This window comes from Lynx rufus, unplaced genomic scaffold, assembly GCF_022079265.1.
Source record: "Lynx rufus isolate CCGP_SWC_20201006 ecotype Redwood Valley unplaced genomic scaffold, mLynRuf1.p SCAF_16, whole genome shotgun sequence".
In the NCBI taxonomy this organism is placed as follows: domain Eukaryota; kingdom Metazoa; phylum Chordata; class Mammalia; order Carnivora; family Felidae; genus Lynx; species Lynx rufus.
Genome location: NW_025814830.1, coordinates 45,166,355 through 45,180,481, shown reverse-complemented (window position 1 = coordinate 45,180,481; position 14,127 = coordinate 45,166,355). Strand labels below are relative to the sequence as shown.

General features: G+C 41.6%; 1 protein-coding gene across 3 annotated transcripts in view; it reads left to right on the top strand.

Annotated features, from left to right (window-relative positions):
- Positions 1–14,127, top strand: part of GLG1 (golgi glycoprotein 1) — a 149,968-nt gene that overhangs the window by 117,666 nt on the left and 18,175 nt on the right. For all 3 annotated transcript variants that reach the window (XR_006961908.1, XM_047078762.1, XM_047078761.1), the window contains exons 9-17: positions 1,631–1,752; positions 3,198–3,299; positions 4,877–5,030; positions 6,276–6,413; positions 8,653–8,739; positions 10,041–10,103; positions 10,822–10,935; positions 11,959–12,047; positions 13,174–13,291. Coding sequence is in view for 2 of the 3 variants with exons in the window: in XM_047078762.1 (XP_046934718.1) it covers positions 1,631–1,752; positions 3,198–3,299; positions 4,877–5,030; positions 6,276–6,413; positions 8,653–8,739; positions 10,041–10,103; positions 10,822–10,935; positions 11,959–12,047; positions 13,174–13,291 (987 nt within the window). In the remaining variant the exon portion in view is untranslated. The remainder of the gene's footprint in view (positions 1–1,630; positions 1,753–3,197; positions 3,300–4,876; positions 5,031–6,275; positions 6,414–8,652; positions 8,740–10,040; positions 10,104–10,821; positions 10,936–11,958; positions 12,048–13,173; positions 13,292–14,127) is intronic.

Here is a 14,127-nt window from a genome sequence, read left to right as displayed (position 1 = left end):
GATCCAAAGTGAGCTTTTCACTGACAGCAGAGAGCCCAAGGCAGGGCTTGAACTCAAAAACCACTAGATCATGACTTGAACCAGTCAGATCCTCAACCATTGAGCCACCCAGACGCCCCAGAAATCTTTTCTATTTCTCTCATCTTGATTGTTGACTTTTTAGGATAGATAGAATTGGGATTTTCTTTCTTCATTTCCTTTTGATCTGTGTTCTCTCCCCCCATGTGTGATGGGGTCAGTGCTTTCGTATGAGCCCCTGTGGGATTGTAGGTCACATGTATGAAGATCAGAGAAGACTCTCCTCCAAAGGCTAAATCTGTGACACAGAAAGGACTTTAACTTGGAAAATAGGGAACCCAAACCAGAAGGATTCTAGTTTTTAAATTTGTTGTCTGTTATTTAAGATTCCCACCCCAAAACACCATCTGCTATCCATCTGTACTAATAATGATCTTTTACATATGTAAAATGCTTTGCAGTTTATACATCCTTCTCTTGTATATGACTCTTTCTTGTAATTCTTCCTCAGTTCAAGAAACTGCAGCTAGAGGTTAATCATGACCATGTTCTCAAAGCTAATTTCTGGCAGAGCCAGAACTATTAATAGAACTCAGGTCCTCTGATCCCTAATTTGGAGTTTTTTCCTCTGCCCCAACTGCTTTCTCCTCAAAGACCGGAAAAAAGAATTAGAGGCCCATCTTCTCATGCTCTCACTTTATTCCATGACAGAGAATGGACCAGGCAAAAATAGATGTTAAAGAAAATACTCTCATTTTCAGCTGTATCATGACAAGTATTTTTTTTTTAACGTTTATTTATTTTTGACAGAGAGACAGAGCATGAGCAGGGGAGGGGCAGAGAGAGAGGGTGACACAGAATCTGAAGCAGGCCCCGGGCTCTGAGCTGTCAGCACAGAGCCCATCCCGGGGCTCGAACTCACAGACCCGCGAGATCATTACCTGAGCCAAAGTCGGACGCTCAACCGACTGAGCCACCCAGGCGCCCTGACAAGTATTTTTCTGGATATGTATAATGAGCAAGTTCTGCTTTACCTCTTCGTTGTATAAAAGATAATTGAGGAAAAATGGAAATTATAAGTATTGCATTCTTGTTTTTTTAATTGATATTTCTTACAAGTTAAATGAAATCTCACATTTGTTTTTAATAGTGTGGAGCATGCTTGTTTTAATGCCAATGTATTGGCTGCATAATCCAAATTCTAGATTCTTACGACCAAATTAGGTCTCTGAGTGGAAATGTCTTCTCTTTACCTTTGTCCACTCAATTCTGGCTTGGCCGTGAGGGTCAGATTTAGCAATCTGATTAACAAATAGGCAGATATGAGGGGAAAGGCAGGCTTTATATCGTAAAGAGCTTTTGTTTTGGAAATGTCCAGAGATGGTCCAGACAGGTAGACAAGCAATCCCCACAGTAGGAGGCTCAAGGTAGAGAAGCCAGTTGGAATGTACTTGACAGGAGCTCTTATGCTTGGCCAGTGACAATTGTTAATTGTTAAACTTGTTAACAGTACATTGTGATATACCAGACCAAGTAAATATTTGAAAAGATGACATTGCTCTTCCCTCATATGTAAGAGATGTTCCTCTTTCTTAATTTTCTTTTAATCCAGCTGCAAACACTGATTCAGGAGACGGACCCTGGCGCAGATTACCGCATTGATAGAGCTCTCAATGAAGCTTGTGAATCTGTTATACAGACGGCCTGCAAACACATAAGATCGGGAGACCCAATGTAGGTTATCTTATTTGTAGTATCTATTTACATTGTATTGTATTTGGCAGTGTAGCGCCAGAAACATTCCTTCTAAACAGAAACACATACCAACTTTTGATAGAACTAGTACTGAAATGGAGCCCTTGGCTCTGCCTCATCCATGATGTAGAGACACCGAGACCCAGCATTGTGCTGAAGTTCACTGACTGTGACCGAGCATGTATGGGCCTGTGCATTAAGTCGCTGAATAATCCGTTTAATGGTCAAATGAAAATGAGAGAGAAACACTCAGGATAAAGTGACACATTACTTTGTCTCTGTAGTTCATCCTATTTGTATATTGACTCATTGTTTACATTGGCTACTTGATAATTATTAGAAATTAATTAATTCTAATTGAAATAAAAACTGTTGTGGTTGGAGGATATAATCATGAACAAAATGAACTCTGAAGTTGCGTCCAAGATTTAGGAAAGCTATAAAATGCTATACTAAAGTATTTGAATGTCATGCAGTAGTTTTCTCCATGTGATGCACAAACTAGTTTTAAAACCAGGTTGCAAGTAAAGAACAGGTTTCCCATTCTACACAAATCCTCATAGCCTGCAGCTGGCAGTAATCAACAATAAAATGAATGCAGTCCATATTTGTCATCATTCTGTTATGCATACACTCCTGCTGTTCATGCTATAGCAGGGGATTAAAAAAGGGTATTCTTCTTTAAAGTTTTTTATGCAGTTGGAGGAGATAGACAAACACAGTGAAGACTAATTAAGAATATTTACCAATATAAAAATAACTGCATTGAGCACGAGGGGTCAAGGGAGAGGGAGGGAAGGAGAGAACTGCTATAGCTAAAAATCATTTGAAGAGACTATCAATTAAATGCAGCGTGTGGACCTTTTCTGGGTCCTGGTTTGAATGAACATATAAAAAGGCATAAGAAAATTGGGAAAAAATTTGAAAACTAACAGGATATTACATGACATTAAGGATTTTAAAAATTAATTTCTTTGCGTGGGTTATAGTATTATGTTCTCATAGAGAAACATGCTCAAGTATTTATGAATAAAATGATAAGGTATCTGGGATTTGCTTCAAAATACCAGCAAGGGGGTATAGAATTAAAACAAACTTAGCCATACGTTGATAAAGTTATGGGAAGGGAAGGTGGCTAATGTGTGATTCTTTACTTTTGTGTGTGTTGGAGAATTTTCACAACTAACAGTTAAAAATAAAGCAGCTGCACACAGATCTTAAGTAAGCTGAGTCCTAAGTGCTAAGTGGTCCTGAAGTTAGAAGCCATAATCATTGTCAGACTGATTTAATTTGAGTTATTCTCAGAAAAGTAAATCCCTGATTGCCCTCAAAAATAGCTCAATGACTTTTTCTACAGACCAAGGAAATATTGATGTGAGAATTCCAAACCTGTTGCTACAGTTTCATCCCTGTTTTATTCCCAGGATCCTCTCGTGCCTGATGGAGCACTTGTACACGGAGAAAATGGTGGAAGATTGTGAACACCGTCTGTTAGAGCTGCAGTATTTCATCTCCCGAGATTGGAAGTGAGTATTTTGAAGCCAGAATCATGTGTAAGCCTCAGCATGTTCTCCTGTGTAGTCAGTATCTTTTGTATTATTTGAAATAACCGGTAGGAATATGTTTGTAAGTTCTGGGATAGCTGACACACTCCAATCCCTTGAGAAACCTTTCTTGCTTTCAGAATAGTATCTCAAAGCTGAGGCAGCCCCTGCAGGTCTGTCCCCGTGTGCCCCTATTCGCTACTATTTTGGAAGTCAGAGTCAAATGTTTCTGATACCACAAACATCTATCCTGAAAGGACTTGGGCACCTGTGGGGCAGCAGAAGCATCTTCAGATACGTTTCTAAGAAGATACTAGTGCATTTTAATTTTTATTGATTTGTGCTGGATATGGGAATTTACTTTTATTCCTTTAACTATTCAAGGTTACTGAATTTTCTATCTTAAGAGGCTCTTATCAATAAGTGACAACTTGATTCTCTAATTCTCTTCTCATCCTGTTAGTCAAGAAAGGAGGGGTAGGGGACGAAATAGAAGAAGGATCTGTGTTGCAGTCAGAATCACTGTAACTTACTGGCTTCAGTGCCCTCCTCTTTTTATGTCTCAGTTTCCCTTCCACTTCCAGAGCAGCCAGGACCCGACAGCTTGGGAAGCTGGCTTTTCCTGCCGCACCCAGGCTCAGCTCCTTCCTGACTCAGTTATCTCAACCCCTGGAGTTTGGTCATTAACTTTTTCTAGTGATTGAATATGTCACCCACAAACTTTACTGGGAAGTGATTACTCAGAAGGTTCAATGTATTTTTATTTCTGTGTCCTCAGATTAGTTCTGGAAAGGACTACAGAAAAGTACATGGGAATTTCTCTATACTTTCTTAGGCCGTCTAAGCCTGAGTTTAGACTCAGAGTCTAAACTCTGTTTACGTAGTTTACTGAGTTTACTGCCTTAATCAAAACTCTGTTTTTCCTCTTCTGTAACTCCTTTACCCATGACCAAAAAAATGCTTCACAGGCCTAAAAGCTACTCGTTAAGTATTAGCTTTTCTCCTCCCATTCACTAGCTCGCCCCTAAAGTTGACATTATGATGTGGACAGAATTAAGCATCTGTTGGTCTGATTTGGAGAAGCTGCAGGCTCATTGCCTTAATCCATTGTCTCCAGAGTCAGAGTTAAATGTCAAGTTTTTTAAGTTGATAAGCATATTCAGGTAAACTAAAAATGGAACTGCCTTAGCTTGCATGGGAGGAAGAAGAGTAACAGTTTTACTGGAAAGGAAGTTGAGTGAGGGATTTTGTTTATCTTGCCATTTCCTGATCCTATTGAATCTAGTGTATCAGATAGGATTGAATTTCACACTTAGAAAAAAAGTATTGAGTGGAAAGTTGTGAATTGCCTGGTGATAAGCTACAGCCCTTATTTTCTCATTTCAGCCTGGGCGTGTTAGTGCTGAGTCTGCTGTTGTAATGTTGCGCATCTTACATAGCTGTCTTGGCCTCTTTGAGGTAGAACTTAAATCTTCTGTGCCAAGGTCAACAGACTTCTACAGATTGACCACTGTGTGTTCCTGAAGAACAAAATTCAGGAATATCTTTTAACTTTATAGGCTGGACCCTGTCTTATACCGCAAGTGCCAGGGAGATGCATCTCGTCTTTGCCACACCCATGGTTGGAATGAAACCAGTGAACTTATGCCTCCCGGAGCTGTGTTCTCCTGCTTATATAGACATGCCTACCGTACGGAGGAACAGGGCAGGAGGGTATGCATTCAATACTGACTTCATTTCTTCTTATCAACCATTTGTTTTTTTAGTTAGTTTGTTGTATTGTGCTGACTTCTGTCATTGTAGGAAACTTTGTTTATTAGTATATCTGGCAGGGAGGGGTTGCTGCACTACTAGAAACTTCCATTTTTCAGTGACTAATCATAGAGTTGCTTCACCAGCTTCTTTCCGACTGATTTTACATTTTCAGCCAAGTAAGTCAGGGGACATTTCCAGTTTTTTCTTTAAATTACCAAAATCTTTTTTTTTTTTTTTTTTTTTTACTTTGATTTATTTTTGAGAAACAGTGAGACAAAGCGTGAGCGGGGGAGGGGCAGAGAGAGAAGGAGACACAGAATCTGAAGCAGGTTCCAGGCTCTGAGCAAGTGGTCAGCACAGAGCCTGATGTGGGGCTCAAACTCACAAACTGTGAGATCATGACCTGAGCCAAAGTCGGACGTTCAACTGACTGAGCCACCCGGGTGCCCCTAAATTACCAAAATCTAAATGACAAATAGACAAATATTGCCACCCTGATTTTATTCAACTTTAAAGTTCCATTAGAAGCTCTTAACCAGGATACAGATGGTTTTTAGACTTATTGTGAGTTTAGGTAAATTTGAACTTAATGTTCCTGACCCACGTGTGTGCCTTTTCCTGAACTGGAGCCCGCATTCTACTCTACATTCATAGAGTAATAGCAGATTAGTTCCGCTAAACAAAAAACTCTAACCTAACCTGAACAAATCCGGTTCACTTTTTATCAGAGTATTTTGAGAAAAGGATGTTGTCTCAATAGTGTATTAGAAAATATTGAATGTATAATCTCATTCCTAGAGATACAGGCTTTTAGAAGTCTCCTAGAAAATTTAATCCTTATTCTGGAAGAGATTTGAGGTATAAAGTTTATATAAATTACTATAACGTTCTCTGTTAGTTTCCTGACAACAGATATCCTTTATCTAGTGCTTTTTTGTTTTGGTTATGGTGCTTTTTTATTTTAATGTTTATTTTATTTTTGAGCGAGAGAGAGTGAGTGTGAGCAGGGGAGAAGCTGAGAGCGAGGGGGACAGAGGGTCCTAAGTACGCTCTTCGCTAACAGCACCAAGCCCGATGTGGGGCTTAGACTCATGAACCATGAGATCATGAGGTCATGACCCAAGCTGAAGTCGGATGCTCAGCCAACCAGGCACCCTTGCTTCTGGTACTTTTAAAGTATTTTGCTTGTTCTTTCTCATACAGCTTTCACGAGAGTGCCGAGCAGAAGTCCAAAGGATCCTACACCAGCGTGCCATGGATGTTAAGCTGGATCCTGGCCTTCAGGATAAATGCCTTATCGATCTGGGAAAATGGTGCAGTGAAAAAACAGAGACTGGACAGGTAGCTCACATAGCCACCTATTTATCTTATAGTAGTAGTAATAATCATCATCATCATCACAATTAACATTTTATATAGAGTACAGACCATAAAATACAATCTTTACTTTTGTTACATTATTCAGTGTCCTCTTCATAAGAAATCCTAAGGAAATTTTTCTCTTTCATCTCTGTGGAAGGAATAATACTACTTTTCCTAAGCCGTTGGTTTGTTTTTATATTATGGTTACTGTATTTTGTAAGCGATTATTATCCCCCTTCATGTTGCCTCTTAAAAAGCCTGGAGCCAAAGGTATGACCTGCCTCTAGCAAGTATATGAGATTTTGTGGTAGGCTTTTGTGTACCAGGTTTGCTGCTAGCTCCATCCCCCCTTCTTTACCATATTTTCTTTTTCTTCCTATTTTTTAACTCATTCTAACTTTATTTTATATTGCCTTTTTTTTCTCTTCTCACTTTTATAAGGTACGTTAAGTCCTTTCGAGAGAAGGCAGTGTATAAATATAAACAATTCTAAATACTGGCATACATGAATAGCATGCATGCCATCCAGTAGTCCTATAAGGTATGTAGGAATGGGAATTATCTTTTCCATTTGGTAATTGACAGAATTGAGACTCAAGAAGTGAAGGAAGTGTACTGACTTCCTTTCCTAATACTCAGGTGTAATCCTAACCAGACATCTGGTCCATTGTGTCATAACCTCTCCATACCGGAAAGCATAGAGAAGCAGCAGCCCCCAGAACTACATGCATGCTGTGAATGGTTCCTAACGATTTTGTGCCTGCTTAAAAAAAATAGAAAAGCTACATTACTGCTTTCTAGCAGATTAAGTTAGAAGGTAGTGTGTCCTCTGTGGTGAGGAGTAAGTCCTTGTCTAAAGCTCCAGTAATACTAGAACAAAGTGTGAACTCAGGTTTCCAGGTTCCATTTTTACTACTCCAGAACATCCTCTGGGATTAAACTATTAAAAACTTACCCGTGCAGGAATTGGGTATGTTTAAGAAGCAACATGGCTCACTGTTCAGATCTGCTCACCCCGGGAATGCCATTTTCAGCAGGCTACCTCCTGGGCCTGCTGCAGTTCTGTCAAATTTATTGTTAGAAAACGCTTGCAGTTCAGCTTTCTGCTGCCTCTGTCTAATGAAACAAAAGATATGGTCACATGGAATCCCAGAAAACAGTTTCTTTCCATACCCCCTTTGAAGTAACAGTGAGAAAGCTATGCTGTGTGGCAGTCCATTGCTGTTAAGCTTGGCTCAGGAAAGGATTCTATGACTGGGATTTTTCCCTTAGCCATTTATCTTACTCCCGAGGTTTTATGCATTTTCCTTTAGGGATTCCCCACCCCACCCCCACCACACCCCCGCTTTCTGGGCACTGTATAATTCCTACACCCCCCTGCTCATCCCTTCCTATTCTAATTCCAAAACAGAGACTCTTGCAAAATAATAAGTTAAACTTGATCCTTTAATAGAGCCCTTTGCTGAGAAATAGCTGTTGATATGCTTTGGGAAAATGAGCTTCTGTTCTACTTAAAACCTCTATGTTTCTAAAGGGAATAGTCATGGAATGATACTACGAGGTCTCTCCAGGTCAGTTTCCAAAGCCTAGACGAGATATTGTTTAGATGGCCAAACCCTAATGTGCTCACTTGCTTTGCAGTTTTCCTCAGGATCTTTCTATGTGGGCCAAGGTTAGAATCCCACATTTGACTTGCAGGAGCTATAAGTTCTATGCTGTGTTTTGGATCCTGGGTCCCAGCCTACTTTGCTCATGAAAAGTCTTAAAATATTCCATGTCTTTCCCTGTAAATCTGTTGTTCGTTGATTATTACTGGTGCTCAGATTTAAAATGGGAGCAAAGGTGATCAAAACATAGGTTAAAATTGAATGGCAGGTTGTTGATAGAGTGGAATAAAGGCCTGATAAAATTTTTAGACTCTGAGGACGTCTCGACATTGGTTCTTGTTGGACTTACTGATTGGGCCTTCTGTAGGATTTGCGTGGCTATCGTAGCCCCTTGTGACCCTCTTAACTACCCTTTTACATCAAGTACTTATTTTTCAACAATCCCAGTTTGGGGACTCAAATAAAGCTTTAGTGTTCTGTTCAGTGAAATAGTTTTTAAAAGGAAAGATAAGGAGGACCACTGAAAAGGAAGTAGTAGACCCTGTTCTCTCTGCTTCCCTTGTTCATTTATATAATTGACACATGCCAAGGGATTGCTTTCTTACTTGCAGGAGCTAGAGTGCCTCCAGGACCACCTTGACGACCTGGCTGTAGAGTGCAGAGATATAGTCGGCAACCTCACTGAGTTAGAATCTGAGGTAAGCAGTCTGCAGCTTGTAGATGGCGGCAGCCCTGTCAGCAACCTGTCCTCTGTTCTCAGGCTTGCTGTTTTTCAGCCCCGAGAGTGTCACTTCTCTCCGCTGGCTTTACCAAGAAGTGTTTTGTTTTGTTTCCTAAACCCCTCTCCTCATTTCTCCAGAGAAATAGCCCATACGTGTAGCCCTTTGGTTTTCTTCATAAATTAGAATTATCACAGTGATTAGACCAATCTTTTCCCTGGCCTTTAAGAAAAGCTGGCAGCTGTGCTTCAGATCTCTCAATCACGTGCAAGACCAGTCCGAACATTCCCGTTCCTGTTCTCTTACCTTAGCTCTTTCGGTTAGGTCATCTGGTAATGTTTGTGTCATCATTAAGAAAATAAAAGGCTGGGATTGCCACTTAAATGTGGAAGATTGAATACACGTGTTTATCCGTGTTTCATCCTGTAACTCACTAAAATATTCAAAAAGAAATTAGAAAGTCTCATAAGCAAGAAATACTATTTAGAAATACAGCATTACTGGGGAAGGAGCAGATAAAAATGTTAAAATGGTCTTGTGGGAGCAGAAATCAGGGAAACGGGAAATTGCTATTTTTTTATCATAAGCCTTTTAGAACTGTTTGAATTGTCAAAAGTATCAATACGTACAATTACGTTGCTCAGCTAGTCTTTTTTTTTTTTTTTTTTTTTTTGCTTTCTATTTTTCAAAAGTTTATTGCTTTCTTTCATCTTCTGTCATCTCCCTTCTCCAATTTTCATTGTCCTTATGGGCTTTTGAGGACATTCTGGGGTGTGTCACTCTTTAAAGGAAGATATTATTTCAGCAGCTAGTGCTGCACAGAGGTTGCTGTCTGCTTAAAGGCATTTGTGTATGTTCCCCAGAGGCAGTGGTTTGTCGTCTGTTTTAGGAGCTTATAAACTAAAGACAGATGTCAGTTACCCACATTTTCATTTTGAACTGCTTAGCCATTTGGAAAAACTCCAAAGGCTAAACACTAGGATTACTGTTAAATGTTTTATTTTCTGTACTGTTCTTAATTCTGCCTTATCTTTTGCTCAGGCCCAAGGGGTATCTGCCTCTAGAAAACCTTGCCTTTCAGAATATAATGAAGGAGCAATTCTCTCTGTGCTGTGGCTGTCTAACCTAAAGACCAGACTAGCTTCCAGATGGACACCTTAGATTATGGCGATGGCAAATGCCCATCAGTTGCTACTGAGTCAGAAACACAAACTTGCCCTGCTTCCTAAACTACTGGCTCTTTCTAAAGCAGAATTATTAATATGTTTAATCTCCCACAGGATATTCAGATCGAAGCCTTACTGATGAGAGCCTGTGAGCCCATAATTCAGAACTTCTGCCACGTAAGTAATGTCTGGAGAAATGGATTCAAAACAAAACCAAATTCACTGGGACTTTGTGTGTTGCACTAACTTCCTTGTCTTCGGCATACATTACTCCTGAGTGATCATCAGATTGACGAATTAAAGTGAAAAATGTAAACAAAATCAAGAGACGGGTGCCACCATCCTCAGAAACCTTATTTGATTATCATTGGTAGATGACCTGGTATGTGGTTAGTGGCAGTTGTGGAGATGCCCTTTACAGGGGGCAGGGGGAGGCCCTCCTGAGCATAGCTGTGTTGCCGCCAATACATCAGCCTGGGGTTTGTTAGCATTAATAGTAGCTGCACCTCCTGACTCTCTTCTTGTAAATTAAATTAATTCTGTTATTTTGAACTAGCTAAATTACAGGGGTGAAACCATGCAGGAACCAGGAGGCAATGTTGGGTGTGATGCTGAAAGCCAGCTGCTGGCGTCATGTAGGGGAAGGAGTAAAAACCCTGCACAGTACATGTTCTTGTCGGAGCTTCATGCAGGGCGGCTTGCTGTGCCAATACTGATATACACTGATAAACATCCCTTGTAATTTCGCAGGCTTATTTTGGTATAATTTATGAGGCATCTTGTTGGTGAAGGCTCTAGAATCAGTCTCGTTTTCCATTTTTCTATGAACTAGGGTGCACGATTTGTTCACTAATTGTTATAGAAATGAAATGTAAATGTGCACTGCCTTCCCCAGGATGTGGCAGATAACCAGATAGACTCTGGAGACCTGATGGAGTGTCTGATTCAGAACAAACACCAGAAGGATATGAATGAGAAGTGCGCCATTGGAGTTACCCACTTCCAGCTGGTGAGTAACACCAGGCAAATCCTGACTGTCTTGGCTGCTTGGATGGCTCTGAATTCTTTCTCTTCCAGAGCATCAGGGCACCTCTTCTGTGAGAAATCTTTTTTTTCCAAATATATGTCCTCTCTGGTCCTCAAAAAATACGGTCTTTTCCACTATGGCCAGGCACGATGGTAGGCTCTAGGAATGCAGTGCTAAATAAAGATGGAGTCTGTACCCTTAGGGAATAGAGATGAGTCACATTGTTTGCTTTTCATAAGATACGTTAACCTTTGCTTGCACAGCAAGTATGAGTGGGATCTGCTGTTTTGTCATTGTTCAGTGCAGCAGCCCAAATGTCTATCAGCGTACTGAACTCTTAAGCCTTTTTTTTTTCTTCTAAATCGTACTACCCAGGTCTGGCATCCACATAAGGTTAAACTGTACTTTTCACAGTTACACATGTCTAAAGAAAGTGTTTCTGGTAAAGCAAGCACTTCCTTCCCGGGAGGATGGAATCTGTCATCTGTATAAAATTGATCTCTTCCCAGGGCCTATGGGCTACGTGGCTGCCTTTACCAAATGATATTGAGGGCCTCTGGAGTGTGGGTACTGGAGACAGTGGGCAACAAACCCTGCCCTTGTCTGTTCTGTGTTCTAGTAAGAGAAAGACACAAAACACGTTTACAAATAAGTACAGAGTCTCAGGTGGGCTAGAGCTGCATAAGGGCTAGAGGATGAAGGAGAAAGGGGACTTGAGAAGGAGATGTTTGGGTAGAAATGCTGAGGAGGTAATGCGCGGACCAGGGAGGATCTGGGAGAAGGGCTTCGTGGCAGAGGGAGCAGCATGATTGGAATGGCAGGAACGCCAGGGTACCCTTAGCAGAGGGAATAACGGGGAGGTTGGCAGGTCATGAAGTCTGAGATGGAGAGCAAGTTTCACAGGGCATGGAAGGCAGGCTTCTGCAGTCTCTGTGCAATCAGCCAGCACTGCCAATCGGAACTTGCCACAGAGCTGCTGATTATCTTTCTCACCATCTTTTTCAGGTGCAGATGAAGGATTTTCGGTTTTCTTACAAGTTTAAAATGGCCTGCAAGGAGGATGTGTTGAAACTTTGCCCCAACATAAAAAAGAAGTATGTAACGTTTAATTGATTAATTCTGCTTCCCTAAACTCTGGACAAATGTCCTGTGTACCGGTAGGGTTAGCCTTGGAGGCCTACACACTCCCTTGGTAGTACGGCCATGCACTTGGGCTGTGTGGCCACATGATCTTTGTGGCTGCCTGCAGCCACAGGGGACGGTGGTGGTTCTGACACAGAGAGCCTGGAGGCTAAAGGGGCGATTTTAATGTTCCCAGGTTCAGGCTGTCTGACTGAAGAGGCAGATTTAGATTGTTACTTAGAGAAGCCAGTTCTAGTATGAATAAGAGGTTAACTGCCTCCCAACATCATTCCATTATGTTAACTCTTTGGGAGAGCAGCAGGGGCTTTTACTGAATTAGAGGTCTAGTTTGGAAACAAAAACTTTATTCATTTATGAATTCAGTCTCGGGGCGCCTGGGTGGCTCAGTTGGTTAGGCGTCCCACTTTTGATTTTGGCTCAGGTTATGATCTCACAGTTAATGAGATCAAGCCCCGCATCGGGCTCTGCGTGGACAGTGCGGTGCCTACTTGGGATTCTCACTCTCTTTCTCTGCTCCTCCCCTGCTCACACTGGCTCTCTCTCAAAAATAAACATTAAAAAAAAAAAAAAAAAAGAATTAGGTCTCAGTGAAGACAGTGATGGGCTTTTACAGCATGGCTGCCTGAATTCTTCCATCTTACTCTTTGCAAAGGCATGTTTCTAGAACACATGTCTCTCCCTCATATAAATCAAGTTCCCATTTTGCTTAAGGTTGTGTACCTCTCAAGAATGAATTTCACAGCTCATCAAAGAAAGACACAGTCTAGAGTTAAGAGCAGCATTCCTCTCTGGTCTCATGTTTTTAGCAAAACAGGCATTGAACTGTCCTTACGTCCCCTCTCTGGCCTCCCTACCTGTCAGGATTGTAGTGCGCCTTCAGTCATTTGTGACATAGAGAGTCAGGTTACTGCTTTCAGCGCTTTTAACACAATGAGACTTCTAGAAAAAGCATTCAAAAACGTGGTAAAGAGGGTCATGCGTTCTGGAGTGTTGATGTGGCCCCTGCCCCAGCTCAGCCCCTGGCTCTCTGCCCTCATGTGGCTCCAGCCAGTCTCAGCCTTCTCCTTTCCTTGGCAGGGTGGACGTGGTGATCTGTCTGAGCACCACTGTGCGCAATGACACTCTACAGGAAGCCAAGGAACACAGGGTGTCCCTGAAGTGCCGCAAGCAGCTGCGGGTGGAGGAGCTAGAGATGGTAATGCCTCATAGCACAGCCTCTGGTCCCAGAAACAGAGGCGGGTCTGGAAAGTTGGGTGAAGGGTGAGGGCAAATTGAAAGGTTTTAGCCATTATTATGATTGTTAAGATTTGGAGCCTTGTGCTCAGATCTTACCATGTGACAGCTTCTTGCTTCACTTTTCCTAACCGATAAAGTATTTTTACCACATGTAACTGGAAGCTCACTATAGGACAAGCTGTAAGCACATGATACAGTCTGTGCATCAGTAATGCCCTCAAGGATCAAGGGTCTCTCCCTGTTTGCTTTGCTGTTCATGGCACCAGCTTCATGGTAAGGCTGCTTCCCCTCACCATGGCTACCTGCAGCGGCTCTGGCCTCCTGCTCCACGTCGTCTCCAGCAGGAAAGTAGAACAGGAGAGACCTCCTCCCTCCCCCACAGCCTGTAGCCAGATCCTTCCCTCAATTTGCTCGTGTCAGCTGGAGATCTTTGCCCACTCCCTGACCCACAACAGTCTCCAGGGGAATGCCATGCCCTGAAGAGCTTACAGATCACGAGGTACAGCAGTTACTGGCAAGTCGAATGCAGTGTGCACTCTAAGGGGAAGCTTATGTTGCTTTTGAGGTTAAGCTAAACAGCTAAAAATGCTTAGTATATTCTGTATTGTGAATTCTACTTATTTCACTTCAGTCTAAATAAAAACTAAAAACTAGTAATGAACACCAAACACCAGTAATATTGCAAAAGTTACATTACCAGATTTTCACGTAGGGTGGGAGTGATTCAGTGGTAATTATGTGTTAAGTGGAGCTCTCCTCGATATCCTAGTGTAATTGAGACTTTGGGTCCCTAGC